At 40.0% G+C, this 26,096-nt stretch overlaps 1 protein-coding gene across 5 annotated transcripts in view; it reads left to right on the top strand.

Moving 5' to 3' along the window:
• Window positions 1–26,096, top strand: part of otofa (otoferlin a) — a 436,145-nt gene that overhangs the window by 338,489 nt on the left and 71,560 nt on the right. For 4 of the 5 annotated variants that reach the window (XM_087977131.1, XM_087977118.1, XM_087977136.1 and 1 more), the window contains 9 exons: window positions 3,919–4,108; window positions 4,609–4,733; window positions 5,943–6,074; window positions 9,560–9,583; window positions 9,963–10,124; window positions 14,896–15,015; window positions 16,952–17,113; window positions 19,222–19,384; window positions 25,486–25,616. In XM_087977131.1, the coding sequence (XP_087833257.1) occupies window positions 3,919–4,108; window positions 4,609–4,733; window positions 5,943–6,074; window positions 9,560–9,583; window positions 9,963–10,124; window positions 14,896–15,015; window positions 16,952–17,113; window positions 19,222–19,384; window positions 25,486–25,616 (1,209 nt within the window). The remainder of the gene's footprint in view (window positions 1–3,918; window positions 4,109–4,608; window positions 4,734–5,942; window positions 6,075–9,559; window positions 9,584–9,962; window positions 10,125–14,895; window positions 15,016–16,951; window positions 17,114–19,221; window positions 19,385–25,485; window positions 25,617–26,096) is intronic. The other variant, XM_087977125.1, reaches the window with a different exon arrangement.

The raw sequence follows: 26,096 nt of genomic DNA, 5'->3' as shown, positions 1-26,096 counted from the left end.
ACGGGGCAAATCAGGTTAAAATACACCCCCTCTATGATCACAAGCACAGCAATAGGTCTTCATGATCTTCAATTCAGAAGATGCAATAGGATTACAAACTCAGCAGTAATGCAGTACAATAGTTACATAGCAATAATGCAGTACAATAGTTATGCAGCAGTAATGCAGTACGATAGTTACGCAGCAATAATGCAGTACAATAGTTATGCAGCAGTTATGCATTATGATAGTTACGCAGCAGTTATGCAATACAATAGTTACACAGCAGTAATGCAGTATGATTGTTATGGAACAGTAATGCAGTACGATAGTTACACAGCAGTGATGCAGTACAATGGTTACGTAGCAGTAATGCTGTATGATAGTTATGCAGCAGTAATGCAGTACGATAGTTATGCAGCAGTAATGCTGTACGATAGTTATGTAGCAGTAATGCAGTACGATAGTTATGGAGCAGTAATGCAGTACAATAATTATGCAGCAGTAATACAGTATGATAGTTATGCAGCAGTAATACAGTACGATAGTTATGTAGCAGTAATGCAGTACGATAGTTATGCAGCAGTAATGCAGTACGATAGTTATGCAGCAGTAATACAGTACAATAGTTATGCAGCAGTAATGCTGTACGATAGTTATGCAGCAGAAATGCAGTATAATAATTATGTAGCAGTAATGCAGTATGATAGTTATGCAGCAGTAATACAGTACGATAGTTATGCAGCAGTAATGCAGTACGATAGTTATGCAGCAGTAATGCTGTAGGATAGTTATGCAGCAGTAATGCAGTATGATAGTTATGTAGCAGTAATGCAGTACGATAGTTATGCAGCAGTAATACAGTACAATAGTTATGTAGCAGTAATATAGTACTATAGTTATGCAGCAGTAATGCTGTATGATAGTTATGTAGCAATAATGCAGTACGATAGTTATGCAGCAGTAATACAGTACGATAGTTGTGCAGCAGTAATGCTGTATGATAGTTATGCAGCAGTAATACAGTACGATAGTTATGCAGCAATAATGCAGTACGATAGTTATGGAGCAGTAATGCAGTACGATAGTTATGCAGCAGTAATACAGTACGATAGTTATGGAGCAGTAATGCAGTACGATAGTTATGCGGCAGTAATACAGTATGATAGTTATGGAGCAGTAATGCAGTATGATAGTTATGTAGCAGTAATGCAGTACGATAGTTATGCAGCAGTAATGCAGTACGATAGTTATGCAGCAGTAATGCTGTATGATAGTTATGTAGCAGTAATACAGTACGATAGTTATGCAGCAGTAATGCTGTACGATAGTTATGCAGCAGAAATGCAATATAATAGTTATGTAGCAGTAATGCAGTATGATATTTATGCAGCAGTAATACAGTTCGATAGTTATGTAGCAGTAATGCAGTACGATAGTTATACAGCAGTAATGCTGTAGGATAGTTATGCAGCAGTAATGCAGTATGATAGTTATGTAGCAGTAATGCAGTACGATAGTTATGCAGCAGTAATACAGTACAATAGTTATGTAGCAGTAATGCAGTACGATAGTTATGGAGCAGTAATGCAGTACGATAGTTATGCAGCAGTAATACAATATGATAGTTATGCAGCAGTAATGCTGTACGATAGTTATGCAGCAGTAATACAGTACGATAGTTATGCAACAATAATGCAGAAGGATTTCAAAGTGAAAACCAACTACATCACATCATCACCACTGGTGGTGAACAATTTTGTGCTGCTCGAACAGAATCATTCACATTATAGAAACACATTTAAAAGTCTCATGTTTTTCTGAGGTTTTAATCTAATTCCCTGTTTTAATATGTCATATAAAATGTCAGCATCACAAAGGTTGAAAAGAACAAGGATTTTCCAATTCTGAATGGATACAAAGCTCTGGTATGCAATTACATTCAAAATCAAGTTGTAGAGATTGAATTGGCTGAAGAGGAATTAAATGATTTAACTTTATTTGTTTTTAAACTATCTGAATGCTGACATTTCATGAATTTCACTTTGAAAAATGTTTTACAGGCTGTGAATTGTATTGGGATGTCCTGAAATTATGAAATGTGTTAAATAGATGAATGTTTGTTTTTTCTTCTTCCTCACGATAACCATTAACATTTCCACAATCAGTGCTCAGACTTCAATCACCTGAATAGTACTGAACTTTAGATAAATACAAAATAAGGTGGAGGAAAACAAGTGCATCATCACAATGATAGTAAAACTATCCTGTCTTCCTGGAGTCTCTTATAACACATTTAAAAGGGAGGTGATGGCATAATGATATTATCACAAGGTTATTAATCCAGCGACCCAGCTAATGTTCTGCGAACTTGGGTTCGAATCCCATCACAGCTGTTGGTGGAATTTTAATTCAATAAAAATCAGGAGTATGATGGTGACCAGAAAACCATTATTGATTGTCAAAGAAAACCTATCGGATTCACTAATGCCCATAAAGAATGGAAGGTTTCCTTCCCTAATCTGGTCTTGCCTACGTGTGACTCAGACCTATGGCAATGTGATTGACTCTCAAATGTCCTCTGGGCACAATTGGGGATGGGTAATAAATACTGGCCTAGCCAGTGACATCCAGGACCCATGAATGAATGAAAAAAAGGATAAATATTTGGAAAAGCAACTTGTGTGGGAATGAGACTGAACAGACTAAGTTTTCCCAGTAAGTTGCGTGGCCTCTTCCTGTGCTTTACAATTCTATTGGTGCAAAATTCCTCCTGAAACTGTTCTTATTCCTTTCGGGCATATGTCTTCTTTCCTGTGTCAATCCACCTTTGAATGATTGACTCGTTTCCTTTCAGATTATGTGCAACATTTTGTAAGCATTGCGAAGGTAGCCTGGTGAAAACGCTTTTCATTCTTTTACACCTATTAATTACACTTTTGGTTCTCTCTCTATTTTAATAGCATTCACTTTGTCTTCTGCGCTGGTGCCCTCATCATCCGTTCAGTACTCCTGCCTCCTCTGTAATCAGCATAAAAAACATCCTTTTCACACCCCCCTGAAAGTTTGAAAGAAGAGTCAAATTGAGCTGAAAACATTCACTCCATTTCCACTCTCAAAAGATGCTGCCAGAGATGTTGAGTTTCTCCCAAATTTTCTGATTTTGCTGCTGAAAGGCTTGTGGTGGAGTGCTGGTTTCCCAATGGGAACTTTGTGCTTTTGATTTTGCTACAGTCAGAAACCCCTAAACCTCTTTCCACATTCCAATCTTAAAGAACCATTGGCCAATTATAAAGCCTTGCCAACTGTCACTTGTGTATCCTAGTGATCCTGTTATTTCTTCCATATTGTTGGTGATTGGAAGAAAATGGAATGCACGCTTTGGAAACGGGGAAAGATTCAATTAGGCACAGCAGGCTCAATTCCAGCCTCGGGCAACTGTCTGTGTGGAGTCTGCACATTCTCCCAGTGTCTGCGTGGGATTCCTCCGGATGCTGCGGTTTCCTGGCACAGTCCAAAGATGTACAGGACAGGTGGATTGCCCATAGTGTTCAGGGATGTATAGGTTAGATGCATTAGTTAGGGGTAAATGTATAGTAATAGGGTATAGGTCTGGGTGGGTTACTCTTCAGAGGACCGTTGTCCATGGATTAGCCATGGGAAACGTGGGGATAGGGTGGGTGGGGCGGTGAGTCTGGGTGCAATGCTCTTCAGAGAGTCAGTGTGGACTTGTTGGGCCAAATAGCCTGTTTCCACACTGTAGGAATTCTATGTGTTTATGACTCTCATTAAAATGCTTGGGATTATCCAAAAAAGAATGTTTCAGCCACTTACTTCATGAAGCATGTTTTCAGGAAGCAGATTCCCTCTCAAAGTCACTATATTGCAGAATCGCTTTCACTTTGTTTAAATCATCATATAGACTTGCCTTATTTGCAGCTCCCAGGAAAGCGAGGCTTTGGCACTGCAGGTTGGACTGTTCAAGCTAAAATCGAGGTTTACTTTTGGCTGGGATTAAATAAGCAACGCAAGGATTTCCTGACTGGCCTGCCCAGTGGATACGAAGAAAACAAAGCGGTTCAGGGTCAGGGGTTACAGTCCTTCCCTCCTATAAGTCTGACCTATATCAGTAAGTACTGAGTTTGAAAATAGATGTTTAACCAGTGCAGCATTCAGAACATCATGCATGTCATTGAAATGATTTGGAGGAGCCAGTGTTGGACTGGAGTGGACAAAGTTAAAAATCACACAACACCAGGCTATAGTCCAACGGGTTTATTTGGAAGCACTAGCTTTTGGAGAGCTGCTGATGGTGACTACTACCTGATGAAGGAGCAGCGTTCTGAAAGCTAGTGCTTCTATATAATTGAAGGATTAGTTAGTTGGAGGAAAGAAGATGAAAAACGACATAAAGTTATTTTGAGTTAAAAAAAAGTCTTCCACTTTATTTTGTGCAAGTTGACAAAAGTATTGTTGCTCCTTTCAAGGCATGAAGTTCTTTGAAGATAGAAGATATTTTTGTTTAAAATGGACTGTCCATAATGTTTAGGCAGTGATAATAAAATTTAATTTGTCAAAGTTGAATTAAGTTATAATTCTTATTGGGGTTTTTGTTAATTACCCAAACAGAGAAGCAGCTCTTCCAGCTCCGAGTTCACATGTACCAAGCACGGAGCCTGTGTGCTGCAGACAGCAGTGGCCTGTCTGATCCTTTTGCCCGTGTCTTTTTCTCGACACAAAGCCAATGCACTGAGGTAATTACGCACCGTACAACCCAAATGGAATGCTTTCTGTCAAAGAAATTCTCCAACTTGATACAATTTCCATTGTTAACACCAAGAAATGCAACTGATCAATCCACTCCCATCCAGTCAGCAGTTCCCTATTGCAGGGAGTAGTTACAAACACAGACAAGAATTTCCCACAAAGAGATGCCCCAAGCAAGGTTGGTGGATTAGTAGAACCAAAAGAGAAAACAGTTGCAGGAAATAAAAGCTCATACTAGTTTAGCTTTTACCAAAAACATGATTCCCAATAGCTCTGTAGATATGGACTTCTTTTGTTTAAGAAGGCATTTCACTACCAAAGATAGGCAACAGATACTGACCTTTCTGATGACATTGACATCTCCACAATCGAAATTTAATAAATTAATTGAGTGATAGTCCCTATAAGTACCTGGAGGGCAGCCAGTTTCATTGCAAATATATTTCTTCCTGACATCTGGGTAAACAGTCAACGATGAGTATGGGACTTGCCAGATAATTTGTATTGGCTTTTCCACTGCACTAACCTAAAATATTGATCAGATATTTGATGTGAAAACACTTTAGTTTGGGACAACAATGACAGGAGCTGTTTTATTTTAGATTATTAAACTGGGGTGGTCCCTACATAGAGTGACACAGAGGGCTCAGATGGGAGCATAAGCCTGGGTTCCTTCAATCTGTGCTGGTGTGCTGCAGATTTAGATCAGAGGACTGAATAAACAGACCATACTAGCCTCAAGATCGGCATTGGTAGGAGCAGAGGAGCCTATCATCAGCCTACCTTCTCAGTTCAACAATAACATACAAGGTAGTGGACACCCTGTTTATTTAGTTTAAAAGTATGTATCAGTCTTTTTTGACTTTCCCTTCAATGAAGATTCACAATCATGCTTATTTTCTTTTGATACGCTTAAAATCAAGGCTAATATGAAGTTCAGTGCCAGTGATTTAAGGGGCAGATGTTTGAATTTGTAAAAGGTAAGGTCACCCACAAACATTTCCTACAGATAGCACTGCCCCAATGTCCTTACATACCTGGTAAAATTGTGAAGAAACTATGGTATAACAGCAGAAAGTTTGGCATGCCCTAGACCAAGGACAGCAACGTTGGTGATGAACAATGGAAATTGTTATGGCATTGAAATTATAAATATGTAGAATTGGTTTTCAGTTTCATCAATCTGTCATACACAGGTTTTACAGGAGACTCTCTGTCCGACATGGGACCAGTTGCTGGTGTTTGATAACATTGAGCTGTATGGTGAAGCACAGGAACTTAGAGATGACCCTCCCATTGTGGTCATTGAAATTTATGACCAGGATACTGTGGTAAGGAGTTCTAATGATTGTATTTTTCAGCCAGTTAGAAATTCCAGTCATGTCAGTATGTGTATGAATATTTTTCACTGTTACAATGAATATTAATGGTTTCATAAAAATATAAGTTAGTGTATCTGCTTAATTGAGCATGTACAAAGATTGTCATGGTTCCTGGTGGTTTGCAAGAACATACGGCATGAACTAAAAGCTCCTTGAATCAATGAACACCTTCATTCATAGAAAAGTCAATATACCTCTCATTCTATTGAACACTGCAACACATCTTTGTCATTAATTGCTTCTGTACACTTCTATATCCACATTTTTATCTTTTCAGTTCCAATGTCCACTATCTTGCATTTACTCACCTTCAAATGGACTGTTTACATTTTCAAGGGGGAGAAAGTGAGCACTGCAGATGCTGGAGATCAGCATCGAGAGTGTGGTGCTGGAAAAGCACAGCAGGTCAGGCAGCATACGAGGAGCAGGATCCCTCAATCAGGAATAAGGCTTCATTCCTGATGAAGAGCTTATGCCCAAAATGTCGATTCTCCTGCTCCTCAGATACTGCCTGACCTGCTGTGTTTTTCCAGCACCACACTCTCGACTGATTAATTTTCAACCATCTATTGAATCGATTCAGATTCTGTTCATCCCTATCAACCAGGGGCTGATTTTAGCCTTCCATGGTGACCAAATAAGGTCATACTTCATTAGTTGTCATTATTGTCATTTTAATCAATCTGTTCAAAGCATGTTGTGATAAACTTGGGACAAATGAGGATTGAACCCACACTTTCTGGCTCAGAGATAAGGATATTATCACTGCACCTCATTGCTATCCATTATAAGACCATAAGACATAGGAGTGGAAGCAAGGCCATTCGGCCCATTGAATCCAGTCTGCCATTTAATCATGGCTAATGGGCATTTCAACACTACTTACCTGCATTCGTCCCATATCCCTTAATTCCTTGTGAGATCAAGAATTTATCAATCTCTGCCTTGAAGACATTTAACGTCCCGGCCTCCACTGCGCTCCGTGGTAATGAATTCCACAGGCCCACCACTCTCTGGCTGAAGAAATGTCTCCTCATTTCCATTCTAAATTGACCCCCTCTAATTCTAAGGCTGTGCCCACGGGTCTTAGTCTCTCCGTCTAACGGAAACAAATTTCCCAGCGTCCACCCTTTCTAAGTCATGCATTATCTTGTAGGTTTCTATTAGATCTCCCCTCAACCTTCTAAAGTCCAATGAATACAATCCCAGGATCCTCAGCCGTTCATCGTATGTTAGGCCTACTATTCCAGGGATTATCCGTGTGAATCTCCGCTGGACACACCCCAGTGCCAGTCTGTCCTTCCTGAGGTGTGGAACTATTTATAGATAGTTTCTAATTAACCAGATGCAGTAAGATTTGAACTGAGACTGCCCAGCCCAGTGCTAGGGACACTACCATTGTACCACAAGAGTCCTTTAACCATCCATTATACTCTATCTGATTTCTCACTTCATTGAAAATCAGATCAGGTGTACAATCGGCAAACAATTTGCTGCGACTGATTTTCCACCATCACTACAAGTTAAAATCAATCTTTCTCTTTGTATCCTGAGAGCCTGGCTATTTAGTTTCTTAATAGCTACAAAGATTAGAAGTTTGGGTTTTTAACTGATACAGTTGAAACCTCCTTGAAACTGATTCATTTAACTTTACTACAACCTTGTCCTCCAGAAGATCACTCTTCTTCGTACAACTTTATTCAGCTGAGAAAGTGGGAATGTGTGCAATTCATGGATTCCTTTATAAAGAACAACAAAGTCTCTGTAAGAACAGTTAGCAGGATCGACATTACATTACCAGAGACAGACCAGCACTGCCTCTTTCCCCTCACACCAAATGTGTTGAGAAATGGAATTCTCCATGATTATATATCACCTTCCACAATGGTTCAGCTGAAACTCAACATTTTTTATGCAATTAACCATGTTAAACAGATATACAGGACAACTTTGAATTGAGAAATTGAAACCTGTGTGTGTTTAGAGCTGAAAATGTTTTTTTTAAGTCATTGCGGTTCAACCTTTCCTTCTTAGAAGTTTAAATTTTTCCCATTATAAATAATTTAGATGGTAAGTAAAGGCTGATGATATGTTTCTGCTTTCTTTTAATTTACCTCTGTTGCTGGACACCTTGTGTATTATGGGCTAAGTAGAGTGCGCATTGTTCTGATAGCTGTGATTTGAGTAGTTTTAGAATAGAATTTCACTAGATTAGTCAGCTCAATATAAAAGATGCAACAACATGAAAACTGTTGCATCTTTAAATCTACTGCTGTGAGTTGTGTAGTCACAGACAGCACTATATATTTGAACTAAGTAAACACTTCGGATTATTATGTTCAAGACTTCATGTGATTTCTGTTTTTCTCCCCCTCCAAATTTCAAAATCTAGTACAGGTATTTATATCTTCACTGATGTTTTATTCCTACCATTTCGCTCTTTGAAAATGGTCGAGCACAGAACAAATCTAAAAGCCTAAACCTGAGCATCCATGACAATGTGGACCAGCAGTGAAAGCTGAATTATTTAACCCAATGGTCTGCATACTCATGGACTAATGCAATCCGTGTATCTCCATCACCAACAACTAGAAGATCAAAGCTAGTCCTTTCAGTGCACACACTATAACTATTTGGATACATTGCTGCTCGCATACAGAATTGGCAGCTTCAGGAAAGGAAAGGCAGAGAAAAATTGGCAAATAATGGAGGAAAACCAAGAGAATGGATTTATTTTCTTGACACCATCATGTTCAAAGTGACTTAGAACCAATTAAATGAGTATGCTAACACATATTAGTAATAGCAAATGCAAACATGCTTCATAATTAACTATGAAATATTGTTCTAGTTTCGGTTTTGCATGTCATTGCTTAGTTATTCTGAAGTTCTCAAACAGAATTATCCATTGGGACTTAGTGCTGTTAAATTACTCATCCTAAAAATGCTTACAATCATGATGTTTATTTTTCCTCATCTGAAAATGCATCTTGATTCAAAAACCTTGAGTACTGAATTTCAATTGAAAATTTCAGATTGACAATCTGATGTAGCATATCTTTCAAGTCATTTGTTGTGTGAACTGAAATTATTTTAGTTTTATTCAAGGAAGTAGTTTGTGTGTTTAACTTGCAGTTAATCTGCAGTAATGCTGCTTATTACAATATCATCACTTTAAAGGAGACATCAAAATATAAATTTCTCAAAATAAAATCGGTACCGATGAAGCCAGGGACTGAATAGTTAGAAGTTAATTTGTGGAGGTATTTCACTAAGTCAACTAATGGAAGAACTCTCTTTGGGAAAATTCCAGGTTTTTGAATGTTTCTTTTCTTAGTAAAAAGAATTAATAGGTTTAGTTCATTCTACAAAGAATTATAACCTTATCACTGTTTCATCTTTTGAATACAACATTACATCAAATAAAACAGCCATCAAAGTTTGACATAGATCCGGTAAGAATAATCAAATAAATCTGATAATGTCAGTAGAAATCTAGTTGGACTGTAGAGGAGTAGCAGATATAGTGAATAGAAATCCTTCAACAATAACATAAGTGCCAATTGCCACAATTCCCAGATTAGACATGCATGAGCAATAATGCTAGTCTTAAAAAAAGTAATTGAATTGATTCCAATATTTGACTGTGGCATGAAATTAGTGTTAAGTCCTGATATGTTCCATTCAGAAATGTTAGTTAGAAACTCTTGTCAAAGTCACAGTCTGATGTTGCATACTGGCCAAAGAAGAACATCTGGGAAACCTGGATGTCTACATGTATTTCTGTTTACTTCAGTTGTGTTGGGTAGTGATTAACAAATGTACCTTTTGCAGGGAAAAGCGGAGTACATTGGCCGAACATTTGCAAAGCCTATAGTGAAGATGGCAGAAGAAGAGTATTGTCCTCCTCGCTTCCCTCCACCACTAGAGTATTATCAGATCTACCGGGGGAATTCCACTGCTGGAGACTTGCTAGCTGCTTTTGAACTCCTGCAGGTAATGCTGCCCCGAATGGAAATAACTCTTGATTAAAAGCAAATTACTGCCGATGCTGGAATCTGAAACCAAAAGAGAAAATGCTGGAAAGTCTCAGCAGTTTTTTTCGAGTCTAACTGACCCTTTGTCAAAGCTAAAAAAAGGGGAGAAATTGGGAGGTATTTATACGAGGCTGAGAGAAGGTGAGTCATGGCTCCAGAAGCAAAGGTAGCAATAAAGAGGTGATAATGACAGTACATAGAGAGATTATAGGGAGATTAGGAGCTGTGAGTGACCAAGGCTGAAGCCAGTGCTGTGTGACAAAATATGTGGGGGATGGGGGAGGGAGGGGTGAAGCAGAGGCAAAATGGAAAACAGGGGAGAAGGGTAACAAAGGGGGAAAAGGAGATAAAAAGGTGATGAGAGAGTGGGGAGCGAGAGAAAGAGACACAATCAAGAAATAAGAGGTACAGAACAGTGAAAAAAAATATTTAAAAAAAATAAATGAAATAAAATCATCTGAAATTGTTGAATTCAGTGTTGAGACCAGCAGGCTGTAACGGGCCTAGTCGGAAGATGCTGTTCCTCCAGTTTGCGTTGAGCTTCACTGGAACATTGCAGCAGACCCAGGACAGAGATGTGGGCATGGGAGCAGGATTGGGTGTTGAAGTGGCAAACCACGGGAAGGTCCGGGACTTGATTGCGTACAGACTGAAGGTGCTCAGCAAAGCGATCACCCAGTCGGCGTTTTGTCTCTCCGATATAGAGGAGACCCCATAGGCCAAATTGAAAGAAGTACAAGTGAAACACTGCTTAATCTGAAATGAGTGTTTGGGGCCAGCTTTGACAAAGGGGTCAGTTAGACTCAAAACGTCAGCTCTTTTCTCTCCTTACAGATGCTGCCAGACCTGCTGAGATTTTCCAGCATTTTCTCTTTAACTCTTGATTACATTTGTTTAGCTTCCTTCAGCATGTTCTCCTAGATCTTTTCATTGACCTGCTGGAGGCCTAGGGTGACGGTGGCATTAGAGTTCTTTTCTGACCAAAGTGAAACCTCAGCTGCCTAGATTCATAGTTTGGGAATTCTCATTTAGAACTATCAACAAAATCCTATTTGTAATTTGTTAATTAATGCTAGGAATATCAAATAATTGAATAAGTATATTATTTCCACTGGTCTAATCTTTCTCTCCATGGTTGTAAAGATAACGGGCCCAATTTTATTCTCATTTACTTTCATCTTCCCTTCCTTACTTAAAGGTAGTGATCATGCTGGGGTTCCCTCACAAGTCTACCTCCCAGTTCAGCAAAGCTTTCTTCATTTGTCAGCCTGTCCACTGGATGGTGTGAGTCTAATCCTATACTCAGTGGAGATCTTCACAAAGCTACCTTGCTGCAGCATTGGATATGATATCACCACCACAAGACAACAGCAAAATCCTGCCCATGCTGGAGGTCTGAAATGAAAACAGAAAGTGCTGGAGAAACTCAGCAGGTCTGGCAGCTTCTGTGCAGAGAGAAAGCAGAGTTAGTGTTTCGGGCTGATGGCCTTTCAGATGTTATGAAGATTTATTGACCTGAAATGCGAACTCCGTTTCTGTCTCCCCAGCTGCTGCGAGATCTCATTTTGATAAAAGTTATACCCCTCCTGAATAACAATACAAGGTCCAGTTATAGCACCCAGCTAACTCAGCACAGACCGGAAAATACACCTAAAGTTTTTTTTAAAATTTAGATTACTTACAGTGTGGAAACTGGCCCTTCGGCCCAACAAGTCCACACCGACCCTCCGAAGAGCAACCCACCCAGACCCATTCCCCTACATTTATCCCTTCACCTAATACTTGGCTGACCTGTGTCTCTGATTTGTATCATGATTCATTTAAGTGTGAAGAGAGGTAGCTCAGGTCACAGTATCACAGAGATTTTTACTGCTGCTTGTAAATAAAACCATATCATTCCCAAGTATTTGAAACCCCCGTCTCTATATCAGGTGCTCTTCCTATGAATTGAGCACATATTGACGCAGTTATTAATATCATAAAAGAACAAAACAGATTTTCATTTGTTCACTTTCCTCTAACTGAAGACTGTCTGGAGGTGGTGTGCGTACGACATGGAAAATGAAAATACAATGGGATTGTGTGTCCTGTCCTGTATGCAACAGAATTATTTTGAAGTAAAACAGAACATTGCGTAAGCCTACAATGATTCCGTTATTTGATCAGTGACTTTTAATTCAAGTCATTACCAGTGAAGAATTAAGGTGAAACAATTGCATTTCAAATTTGATATTACTTCCATCTAATGGACAGGCGATACAAACAGATGATTCTGAAAGCACATTGTGGGTCCCTGACTTTCTCACTAAAAAGCTCAATGCATTCATATTTGATCTTTCTAATCACTTCTAATTGAAGTCATTGATCTACTTGCTTCTGTTAACATTAAAAATAATCTCTGTTACCATTTGAACCCATTTAGTAGTTCTGTATCTAAGTCTCTTACATGAATTGTGTGCTTGCCTACATGGGAGTCACAGAAACATAGAGAATAAGAGCCCTTCCAACCTGGTCCGCCATTCAATGTGATCATAGCTGATCATCCAACTCAAGAGCCTGTTCCCATTTATCCTGCACATTCCCTTTAGCCTGAAATGCTTTATACAACTCCTCCTTAAAAACAGTTTTGGCCTTGACTGTTTCCTGTGGTAGTGAATTGCACAGGCTCACCATCCTCTGTATGAACAAATTTCTCCTCATCTCGGTCCTAAATGGTTTACCCTCTAAGCTTAAACTGTCATGCCTGGTTCTGGGAGTGGCCATCCGGACTGGCTTTCTTGCAAGTCCCCTTCCAAGTCCTGTTGGAATTTTATAGGTCTCTCAGATTCTCCTCATTCTCCTGAACTCCAGCAAGTATAATGCTAACTGATTCAACCTCTTCTCAGACATCAGTCCAGAAATCAATCTGATAAACCTTTGCTGCACTCCCTCTCTAGCAAGCATATCCTTCCTCAGATAAGGAAACCAAAACTGCACACAATATTCCAGGTGTGGTCTCTCAAAGGTCTGTACAAGTGCAGCGAGACACCCAGTTCCTCTACTGGAATCCTCTTGGTTTGAAATCCACCATACTTTTTATCGCCGTCATGGCCTGCTGTACCTGCATGTACACCTTCAGTGCCTCATGTATAAGGGCACCCAGGGCTTGTTGCACCTCCCCTTTCTCAGTTTACAACCAGAGAGCTCCTGGATCAAACAGCAACAGATAAAACCAGCTATGGATGGCAAGATAGTGACAGAGTCACAATGCAGTACATTAGTGATTTGAGATAACTTTTATTTCATGGTCCAAGAGGACAGCTGACTGAATTGAGACTGAAGCTAATCAGCTGCCAAAAAGAACGTGATTGAGAGAAGGCCAGGGAGTCTGGTTTCCCAGCACAGTGCCTCTCCTGCACATCATGGGGGTGTAGAGGAATTTATACTCTGCATAGCTACACAGTTCACCACTGCCTTTCCATATTGGTTTGAAACATGAGACATCGGGCACAGTTAGCGAGTTAGGCCCTTTTGAATTTCATTCTAATTATTTGAAAGTAATTTATGGATCACAAAGTTTCCTATCTTTCCATTTGGCTATCAACATTTTGCCATCTTTTTACTTGCTCCACAAATCCTCATAAGTCCCACGTTACTTCCTTGTCTTCTATTGTCCCCTCTAGCTGACTACTAACAGAATATTTAACCAAAACATTGATGCTTATTAGAATCAGGGAGGAGTCCAGCAACAAGCTCATTTGCCAAGTTAACCTTTCTAACAAATAGGAGAAAGTGAGGATGCAGAGGCTGGACATCAGAGTCAAAAGGTGTGGTGCTGGAAAAGCACAGCCGGTCAGGCAGCATCCAAGGAGCAGGAGAGTCAACATTTCAGGCATACACCCGATTCCTGATGAAGGGTTTATGCCTGAAATGTGAACTCTCCTGCTCCTCGGATACTGCCTGATCGGCTATGCTTTTCCAGCACCACACTTTTTGACCATTCTAATGAATATTCATGATTTTCTGTCTGTATCATCCATCTCATCCATTCCCATTTTACCTTGAAACTCCTTAGCCTTGTGTTTTGCTAATCATCCTGCACGTGGAACCTTTTGGATATGTGCATGATTTCATAGGAGTTACCACAGTCGCTTTGCCTTCTGCAAAAATCTATTGGTTGTTCAAATAACACATACCCTAAGTCTAGATAGTGTGTGGCCTGGAGAGAAACTTAAAGGTGATGTGATTCCCAAGCACTTGCTGTTGTTGTGCATCCAGATGGTGAGAGCCAAGGTTTGAAGAGGTGAACCAATACATAACAGAAGTTCACAATTGCAACCTCTTTCCCTCTTTCAAACTGTCTCCCAGATGTTTTTTTGTTCGGTTGAGGTCATAGAAAAGTTATGTTTCATCTTGGTGGACTGAAGGGCCTGTTCCTGTGTGGTATTGTCATTTGTTGTAGGTTACAGTGGCTTATTATTTACATGTGGCTCGGTAATGCCTTTTGAAATGATTTATGTTCTTGCCTCACCTTTGAGACGAAGAAAATGATTTTATCGTGACCCACTTCCCAAATCAGAGGCAATATTAAGTTTCACTGATTTTGTTAATCTGGAGATTTGCAAAAGAACTGCAGATGCTGCTTTTTCTTTCATTTCTATTTGCGGGGGTGGGGGGGGGGTGTTGCAGACAGATCATCTCAGATGTTTCCTTTAAAAATTACTTACGCATACTTTTATTTTTCAATGCAGATTCCTCCTTCAGGAAAACATAATCTGCCACCAATTGATGGTCCAACAGACTCTGAGCGTGGTCCGATTCTCCCGGTACCGAAGGGAATCCGGCCTGTGCTGAGCAAGTACAGGATTGAGGTGGGCAACCCTTTCACCATGTTCCAAACACTGCACTGGCCTGGATTGTGTGGTCAGCAACAAAGCAATGCAGCGCACACCTGACTGACCTCGATACAAGCTGCCTGTGAGGATCTAGGGAGTTCCTGAACATGGGCTTCTTCGACTGCAACATCACAGAATTCAGTAATAGTGCAGGCAGCCTGATCAAACTGAAGAACTCTCACTCTGCAGAGCAGACAAAAAAATAGGAATAATTTCCCACAGTTTAATTATTGTTCTGAAAGCAACAGAAAGACTGGGACATTAAGATTGAGATTAAGGATCGTTTGGGATGTCACCTTGCAACATTTATATACCAAAGCCAGCAAGGGATAGCTAGCAGTATGGGAATCAAAGTGGCAAGTGGAGGGAGAGAGGGGTGGTACAGAAAGAGGAGAGTGGGGTGCAGAAGAGAACAGAAATGAGACAGCAAGAGGAGTAACAATCACATAGCATCCAGTTGTGTTTCCAGTACAGTGCCAGCACACAGTGATGATGACATTATTTGGGTCTGACTGGCAGGAAACAATGATTTATTTTTAAAACATAAGCTATATTCCAAATGTCCATCTAACGGAATGAAATTCCATATTTGTATAAATCAATTTTTCAGGAGCAGAGTTCAGTGATGAGTTAGTATGTTGTTAAAAATGAGTTATGCCTGATCAAGTAGGGTTTAACATTTCCATTGGATTTTACAGAGAGAATGTTGATATTCATGACAGATCATTAATTCTGCATTGACTACATCCAAGATTAGAACAGTCCATCCTGTTGAGGAGCAGGTATCACTGATAGGAACCTAAGGATTTCAGTGTCGAGCTGTGCATTTACAGATGCCAGAGATTTCAGTCAGTTTGCCAGAGAAATGGCAGTAAGTGTTGACAGCCTCAGCACTATTACAGACATAAGACTATTACATGGAAAATCACAGGGTTAGCATTTGTTGTGTTTACAGACATCATTGTTTGACCTGATTACACACAGGGAGTCAACCACATGGTAGGTGGACTGGTTAAGAGTGAAAGGTCTTCCTAAAAATTCCTAATGCACAGTTTAGATGGTGGATCACAATCTGCCAGCTTTCTGTACAAATACAAATTCTGTACAAATGAGGGAAGTAATCTTTCTGACATATTTAGTCAGTGGTGGTGGTGGAGGTGGGGCAGAGGAGGGATTGGGAGGGGTCATGGGTAAATGATTAGAAGTTGAGTCAACCCAATAATTTGACACATTGGAATATTGAGGGACTGTGCAGTAGAACATGAGTCAGTCCCATAACTAAGGCCCAACATCAGATAGTCTGAGAAACACACCAATAGATATCGAGCAAGGATGTAAATGCATTGAAGGTTATTCGGAAAAGGTTTACCAGCCTAATAGCTGAAATGAGAGGTTAGTCATGAGATCAGGCTGGACAGGCTAGGCTTATATTGCTGGAGTTTAGAAATGATTTGATTAAAACATATGAAATCCTGAGGAATCTTCACAGGGGAGATGTAAAGAGAATGTTTCCTCATCGGGAGCAGTTCTGAAGAAAAGTCAAATTTGTAAACCCTGTTTCTCTCTCTCCATAAATGTGGTCAGACCTGCAGAAGTTCTCTAGCACATTTTTAAAATTTTAAAAACAGCATTGCTTATCTAATCTGTGTCGGAATAGAATTAAGCACCAAGTTATTTCAGGCAAAAGTAGTAATGCTTCATCTTTGTTCTTCACTGTGCTCACCAAATATTTGGATTGAAGGAAGATCTCATATGTGATTTAAACACAAGCCTGAAATCTGATTATGAGAATATATCAAACAGATCTTAATTCAAGACAGTAAAAGATCTGACCTGGAGCAATAGGACAACATTATTTCTCCTTACATACCCATTTGCCTTGATGTAGAAGATCTCTTGTTATTTTTTACAGATTCTCTTTTGGGGTCTGAGAGATCTGAAGCGTGTGAATCTGGCACAGGTTGATAGGCCACGGGTTGACATTGAATGTGCTGGGAAGGGTGTGCAGTCTGCAGTCATTCAGAATTACAAGAAAAATCCAAATTTCAGCACCTTGGTCAAGTATTTTGAAGTGGTAAGGACTGACTATCTTGAATGTCAATGTTTTATATAGAGCTGTGTGGACTGTATATCACGTGCCCCATTTTCTGCCTTAATCACATCATTCTTTTATTTCAAAGAGTTGACTTGAATGAGGTGATGACAGAGGATGACTATTCATAGTTTAATCATCCTATTTTGAATTTTAAGCAAACAAGCTCCATGATTAAAGTTATTCTTCATCGCCATGTTTGCAACTTTTGAAATTTACAGAATACTGAGTAGCCTAGATAGAGTTTGTGGACAAGGTATTTCCACTAGTACAAGAGACTAGTAGCAACTCACATGTTTCACTTGCCACATTTTCCAATGCTGAGGTCAGTTGCAGTGCCTGTTTGAAGTCCAGTTGGGTTTCAGCTAGTAGGTGCTTTTGCATTGTTACATCATTAATCCCATATACCAAAAGGTCTCTTAGCATCTCATTAAGTCCAAAGTCACATGCCTCTGCCAGTCGTCTTAACCTTGTCAAAGATCCAGATATTGATTCTCAGTTCTTGAACTGCTGAGTAAAACCGATAGCATCTCAGAATTAGAGGAGGCTTGGAGTCATAGTATTCCATAACTAAATCCGTCAATTCTTGAAAGGATTTAATATCTGGTGCCTCAGGGAAAGTTAGGCTCCTAATACCCAAGAAAGCTGAGGGTCCACAAACTGTCAAGAGAATTACTCTTTGTTTTTCATTTGCCCCAATGGCAATTACCCAGGAAAAATAACACATTCTTTCCGTATACTGGGCCCAGCCTTCACTGCTCCTTCATCAGGTGGTTGTTGAGTGTAAGATTGTAAGACAGAAAATTTACAGCAAAAGCTTACAGTACGATATAACTGATACATCACACTGGTACATCACACTGTAAACCTTTGTTATAAATTCTGTGTCTTACCATCTTATACTCCACAACCACCTGATGAAGGAGCAGCACTCCAAAAGCTAGTGCTTCCAATTAAACCTGTTGGACTATAACCTGGCGTTGTGTGATTTTTAACTTTGTACACCCCAGTCCAGCACTGGCATCTCCAAATCATATCTAAAGAAAGATATCCTGGCATGGGAGGTAATCCAGACGAGGGTCAGTAGAATGATACTGGGTTTGGAGAAACTGTCTTATGAGGAGAAATTGAATAGGTTGGGCCAGTTCTCATTTAAAAGAATGAGAAGCAACCTGACTGAAACACAGGGGTTCTTTTGGGGACTGACAGGGTAAATGTGAAAAGGTGTATCCCCTTGTGGGATAGTCTAGGACTAGAAGGCATAAACTCAGAATAAGTGAGTTAACATTGAAGACAGTGATTAGGAGAAATTTCTTGTCTCGGGCAGCAGTGAATCCGTGGAATTCTTTACCATACAGGGCTGTTGAAGCTGAATCATTCCGTATATTCAAGGTTGAAATATGTAGATTTTTATTCAGTAAGGGAATCAAGAGCTATAGGGAAAGGAAAGGAAAGGAAAGTGGAGTTGAGGGTTATCACATCAGCCACGATCTCATTGAAGGGCAGTACAGACTTCTGCTCCGATATCTTCTGGTCTAAATATTGTTTGGTTGTGGTGCAGGAAAGTATAGAGAATGTCATACCAGCTAATACCCAGAGTATTCTCACTTCAATCTTTATTCACCCCTGTCTCTCATACATTTTCCTTGGGAGCAGTTCTAACAATTGATTTGTGGTAATGGCTACAAGTGGAAGTTAACATTTCTCTCCAAGGAGATTGCTACAGAGATGAGCTGTATCACTCAGTGCTCAAGTCGAATCTCAGTGATGTATTGTGATATGAGAACCGTAATAACTGCACCAATGTTACAGTCTGTTAAATTAATATTATTTAAATAGACAACAAAGAACAGCAGATGCTTGAAATCAAACAAATCAGAATTTATTGCAAAACTCAGCAGTTTCAGCAGCACCTGCAGAGAGAAATCAGAATTAACATTTTGGGTAATGTATTGAAGTCTGAAGGATCACTGGACCCAAAACATTAACTCTGTTTTCTCTGCACACTTGCTACCTGACCTGTTAACTTTATTCTCTGATGTGGCAAACATATTCTTTCTCTTAACACCGTTCTGTCATGTTGTTTATAGGATCTGCCTGAAAATGAACTTCTTCACCCTCCTCTTAATATCCGTGTGGTAGACTGCCGTGCTTTTGGCAGGTACACCCTGGTTGGTTCACATGCTGTTGGTTCCCTGAGAAAGTTCATCTACCGACCACCGGAGAATAAAGTTCAGAACTGGGTGAATGCAGGTACACTAAAACACAAGACTTTTCTCAAACATGTAGCAACTTATTGTACCTTATCCAGCCTTTATCTTTCTGATAGCTCTCATCTGTTTGTTCACTTTTTCTTAGAGTCATCTCCTGGAAAGGTGTCTCTGATGTGTACTTAATGTATGTATACAATTAACATCACTCACGAAACTAGCTTTACAGGACCAGATTTTAAACCAAATAGGTTGTCTCTGAATCAGGGTTGAGAGTGTGGTGCTGGAAAAGCACAGCAGATCAGGCAGCATCCAAGGAGCAGGAAATCGACATTTCAGGCAAAAGCCCTTCATTAGGAATGATGCTTCTCTGAATCAGGGCAATGCCTTGACCAATCACAGTCGCCTACCTAAATTTAAAATTTAAACAAAAGTTTACAGTTAAATATCAGTCATCATTAACTGGTGCATTTACCATGGCAATACTTCTACCAATCAGAGTCCACTTTCCAACCACTCAACTCTTTTCTCTCCTACAGTGGGTAGTTTCTCTTTACTTTTGTTTTTATTGTTCAATCATTCTGATGAATGCAAGATAAAAATCTTGACAAAATGTGTCTTTTTTCATTAAAATTCATGTTCTATAGCACGAAAAGACTAACTATAATTCTTACAAGTCATTCCTTGCAACTTTGCAAACCCACCTTCAGAATACATCTTCCTCATTACATTTTCCTCTGGTTGGATTGCTTTATTAATCCAATTTTCTAAACAAAAATAAGCCAGTGTGGGAAATAGAAACCTATCTCCAAGGCAGAGGGAGATGCTCATCTCATGTTGAAATGAGGGAGACTGTAGAAAGTTTCCAGACTGCTTATCTAAGACTAGGTTGTGTTTGTCCCCTTCACGTTATTCATCCTGAATAGACATGGACAACTCCTCTTCTATTTTACTTGTTTTATTAATTCCTTGATAAATTTATTTAAATTTATAATGATAAATTTATAAATTCAGAACTTTGAGTATCTGAGTTGGGATATAATGTTGAGGTTGTACAAGACATTGGTGACGCCTGTTCTGGAGTACTGTCTACAGTTCTGGTTGTCCTGCTATAGGAAGGATATTATTAAACTGGAGAGGGCTCAGAAACAATTTACCAAGATGTTGCCAGGAATGGAGGGTTTGAGTGAGAACAATAGGCTGGATAGGCTGGGGTTTCTTTCACTGGAGTATAGGAGGTTGAGGGGTGAGCAAATCAAAATTTATAAAACCATGAGGGGCAGATATAAAGTGAATGAAAGCGTCCTTTTCCCTAGAGTAGGGGAGTACAAAGTCAGGGGTCACGTTTTAAAGGTGAGAAGAGGAAGATTTAGAATGGACATGAGGGGCAACTGTTTTACACAGAGAGTGGTTCATGTGCGGAATGAACCACCAGAGGAAGAAGTGGATGCAGGTACTGTTAGAATATTTAAAAGACTTTTAGATAAGTTCATGAACAGGAACGAGTTGCAGGGATATGGGCCAAGCGCAAGCAGGACTAGTTTAATTTGGGAACATGGTCAGCATAAACTGGTTGGACCAAATGGTCTGGTTCCGTGCTGTATGACTCTATGACTTTATCTTTTCCATTTTAACAGCAAGATTAACAGATCTGAAGAATTTAACAAGCTGTCTGATTTTGCTTTAACTTTTATTGTTAAATATTTTATATTCAATCTGCCTTTTATTTTGTGCAACTGTAATTATATTTCCTTCCAATATATTTTAATATGTATTCCATTTTAACTTGTAATACATTTCACAAAGAGAGGGTTTCATTTATTGACATTATGAGTTTACTGTTGACAGTAAAAATTGTACATGTTTTAGCAATAACTTGGATTTCCATCTGCTTCCATAGAATTCCTAAATTTGGGTGAACAATTAACTACATTTCTCTATTCATAGAAATTCACCCTACCTCTTATCCACAGACCATTTAAACAATTCTAATGTATAAAAATCCTATCTATAATCAGATTATAAGTGAGTGCAATAAGAGATGTTAATTGTAACAATCTTCAATTCTTGTTGGAAAACTTAAACAATTAACATGGTTAAAGAAATTAATGAGTTCATTGCAAATTGGACAAAGCAGGAGCCACTGAAAAGCAATCCGGTCTTGTGTTAATTGGTATTTTCGATGGTTCCCCATACTACATTTCTATCTTCCTTTATTGCTTTCTTAAATACATGCCAACTGGTCCAGGTAAGGGTTTGCGCTCAGTATAAACAGCTGGGATGTGTGTCAATCAGGGATTTCCAAAACCGTAAACTTATAATGTACAAAGCCAAAATCATGTCCAATTAATTATTTATTTGTTTAACATAAGAGGACAGAATGGAAATCCTGTAACCTCCAATTCTGCTTAATGTAATCTTCCTCCAGTTTCTCACTGTAGTGGATAACATTGAACAGTTTCAGTCATTATGGATAATATTTGGGGTTCCATGAAAAATGCAATTTCAGATGAATTGAAATGACATTAGTGCCATAGCAAAAGTGTATTCCCAGTGACCAAACTTGCTATGTCATCAAAGGAGACCTTCAGCCCTTCACCACAGCATGTTACATGGAGCACAGGAGCAAGTGTTTCACTCATTTCTCTTTCATGTCCATTATTGACATACCACTGGGAGATTACCAAAATATTTAAATGGGGGTCTCAGAGAGAGCTCACTGAAGGAGTTGAGGTTAGCATTCAGGGACACGGTAGTGTGCAAAGTCTCCCCTGCCAATTCGGTCAGGAATCTGGCCTCATGTTTGTTTCTGGAGCCTTGCCATGAAACTTGCTCAATTATTTCACACCTGGACAGGAAGTTGGGTTCAGAGTTTGTGTTTCCCTAGTCATGCACCTCAAGGAAGGAAACTGGGGTTGTAACTGACTGCATTAAATGTTTCTTTGCACCACCTCTGTCTGACTGCTTCAGAACAAATTCAAAGCATCAAATTTTCAGGCCATAGTACCAACAGATGGTCACTTCAGCCAAACTCTTGAGGAATGTACTTAGATTGTCATTGAATTTCACTATGTTAGAAGAATGAATTACAGTAAGAAATATCAACGCATTTTCCCCAGATAGGTGATGTGTGTATTTACATGGCAGCTTTAGAATTTATGTTAGTTACTGTAGCTCAGCCAGACTATATCAAAAGATAGGAACAGAACAGGTCTTAATGAGAGAGAAATTCAATCACATTCACTTTCTTTTTGTGAGAAACTGGGGGGACGTTCCAGATCACAAGCTTTTAAACAACTCTTTCCAGAACATTCCAAGTGTACAAGGCCCTGGCCTCCAGTGGGTGTCAGGTATTTTGAGCCCGGGCCTTCAGCAGCCACTTCTCAGAGGGACCACTAGAAATTGTGAACAAAAAAGATGAACTAGCTTCTCCTGCCAGCCCAGACTTGACCACCTCCATCCCACTTTGCCTGGTGATAATGTCTCGCTGCAGGACTTGACCATGGTCAACCTGTGTCAGCGCTGGCCAAAGTCCTAAAGCCCCAGTCAGGGGTCACAGTGTAACTCGCCCAGTTCTTGCAGCAAGACCCAATGTTAAACAGCCCTCAGGCTGTATCTTTGCACTGCCATTCACTACCCTTTACCAGTGACCAATACAAGATGAATTTCTACCTCCGTATTCTCTCCATCATTTTTTGGTCAAAATTTTCCCCTCGCTGGTGCTGTGTGAGTAATGGTGAGAAAGGTAGGGAAATACAGTAAGAGCGAAAACATCATTTACAACAGAGAAAGATATTCCCCAATTTGCCCCTTTAAACAGCAACTTCAGTAATAAGAACATAAGAATCTAGGAACTAGGAGCAGGAGTAGGCCATCTGGCCCTTCAAGCCTGCTCCACCATTTAATAAGATCATGGCTGAACATTTTGTAGCCTCATCTCCACTTACCCACCCTCTCACCGTAACCCTTATTTCTTTCATTGTTCACAAAAAACTATTTAAAAATATTTACTGAAGCAGCATCACTGGGCAGGGAATTCCATAGATTCACAACCCTCTGGGTGAAGGTGCTCCTTCTCAATTCAGTCCTAAAGCTGATCCCCCTAATTTTGAGGCTATACCCTCTTATCCTGGTTTCACCCGCCAGTGGAAACATCCTCTCTACTTCTATCTTATCTATTCTCTTCATAATTTTATGTTTCTATAAGATTCTTCTCAATTCCAATGAATATAATCAGTACCTTACCGTTGAGTGGTGACTGTCTAATTTTCAACAATTTGCATCTTATTAAAACCCCAATTCTCATCTGTGGAGAAACCAGCGAAGACAAATTCTCGATATGTAAGTCAGGACAGGGACATGGTGATTGTGGCTCACATGTCCTGGCCAATCACAGATCTGCTTATTCAGGTTTCCCAGCATGGCTACCATTATCCTTGACCCTTCATTCATACAAAGCAGGGATTTGTGAGCAAGTCTCAGAATTACCCCTGTTTTTCTTCTCTTTGTGGACAAAAGCCTTTTCTTAAAAACCAATGGTCTTGGCAACCACACTCTCCAGACGAGGGGATTGGTGCTCGAGAAACAATTCAGTTTCTAAAACATATTGTTACAAAATAAAGTTGTTGCAAGTGCTGACTCCATGGAAGATAGTTATACATTACAATGAATGGACTGTGAGTATCAATCCATGCAGTTTCAGGTCAACAGAGAAAGCAGAAGATACTGAAAATTCATCAGTATTGCAAAAAACACTATATCCTGTAATTTTTCTTTTAACTTTTGGCACATCTGCCAAATGCTTCTGGTATTTTCTGCTTTATTTCGGATGCAAAACTTCACATTTTTCATTGTTTAATTCCATGGATTTAGTGCTTTTAGTGAGCATTCTGACCCAGTGTAGCCAAATGTGGCTTTTCCTGTGCAGTCCCAGCGCAAATCACATCACAGAAAAGTCAACTAATGAAGGGGACATTGACCACCAATCCTCTCAAAACTGAAAAGATGGAAATAAACTGGAATGTTTGGGTGAGTGAAGCAAATACATTAATCACCTTGGAAAGAAACTTCTACTGAAGTATAAATTTTAGAAAGTCACGTTAGCAGTTTCAGTACAGAACTTGCTTACATTTACTTAATTTTATGTTGGGAAATCATAGAAAAGGTCAGAGGCCAGATTTGTATGCAAAGGTAGTGGCCTCACTCCTTTGACGGAGAAGCCTCAAGTGAGTATGTCTCCTCGCCCTGCCAAACTCTGACTTGATTTTCTGGCTGTCTTCCTGTATACTGGCTCAGGTTGAGAAGGCTCCCCCATCCAGGAGCTGCCAGTCAAACAGCTGGCCACTGTCCAACAGTGCCACCAGGAGTCAGCCTCCCTTGGTACTCCCTGCTGAGGTAGCTCCATTGGAACCAATGCAACTTTCAAAAGAGGTTTATCCATCAGGGACTCTACTTTTAAAATCATAGGATCTGTTCAAGTGTTTCGTGGTGTTTGAATCTGATCATTTACGTATTTGAAAAAGATACATCAATCCTTATTCTTAGTGCACTGAGGTAAGAGAAGCTCTGTAATGCTGTCCTCTATGCTTTATAGCATGCACTGAAGTGTATGCAAGGAAATTTAGGAACCTGTCTGGACTGAGGGCAGACAGTAGGTAAGGATGCCCTATGACCTCTTGGGTGGCTCCTGTACTGAAGAATACTCCTGATCCTGCACCTCTGAGCATGAAGCTCCACCATCTGCTCAACGCCAGGAAAAAAATCCACCCTGAAAGGGAAACAAAGCTGTGAAAGAGATAACCAAAAAAGAGAAAATGCTGGAAAATCTCAGCAAGTTTGGCAGCATCTGTAAGGAGAGAAAAGAGCTGACGTTTCGAGTCTAACTGACCCTTTGTCAAAGCTGTGAAAGAGATAGGTGGCTATCAAGTTGTAACCTTAGAACTTCCTCTTGTCTGGATGGCATGTATTTCATCACAAATCAATGGGGTGTAAACTTTTCCTACACTCTGTCTGCTATTTACTTTTGCCTCGTTTCTAACCTCTGATGTAATCTCCACCCATATTCTCATGTTTTCTCCCCTTTCTTCTGTCCTTGTCTATTTCTGTCTGTCCCTGTCCTCTGGATTTCCCCTGGTTTCTGTTCAGCGAAACTAATACATGGATACCAGGCATTGGCAAATGGAGGTCCACTCTTTCGCCCTGCAGGGGATATCAACGTTAACATGGAAACGGAGATTCCAGTGAAGAAAATGGAAACTGTTGTCAAGCTGGAAGCTGTGAGTATGAACTGATCCCAGCAAGCAAGGGAAGACTTGTGGGCATTCAGGAACAAAATGCATGGGAACATGCTGTAATCGTGGAAAATGGGGCATATCACCATGGAGACGCAGGGCAACCTTAAATGTATTTAAATCAGACTCCTACACGTAATTTAAAGGTTATTGCTATTTTGTGCAATGGGATTGTGAAATGAAGGTGGGCATTGACAGCTCCCCAAGGTAGGGGACAGTGAGGACTGCAGATCCTGGAGAGTCAGAGTCGAGATTGTGGTGCTGGAAAGGCACAGCAAGGCAGGCAGCATCCGAGGAGAAGGAGAATCAACATTTCGGCATAAGCCCTTCATCAGGAATGTGGGGGGGGTAGGGTGGGCTGAGAGATAAATGTGGGGGTGGGGCTGGGGGGGAAGGCAGTAGGTGGATACAGGTGGGGTTAATTGTGATATGTTGGTGGGGAGGGTGGAGCAGATAGCTGGGAAG

The sequence above is a fragment of the Chiloscyllium plagiosum genome, unplaced genomic scaffold, assembly GCF_037043375.1.
Source record: "Chiloscyllium plagiosum isolate Xiang-an unplaced genomic scaffold, Cpla_swu_hap1 HiC_scaffold_3, whole genome shotgun sequence".
Classification (NCBI taxonomy): domain Eukaryota; kingdom Metazoa; phylum Chordata; class Chondrichthyes; order Orectolobiformes; family Hemiscylliidae; genus Chiloscyllium; species Chiloscyllium plagiosum.
This window is presented reverse-complemented; position numbering and strand designations above follow the sequence as displayed.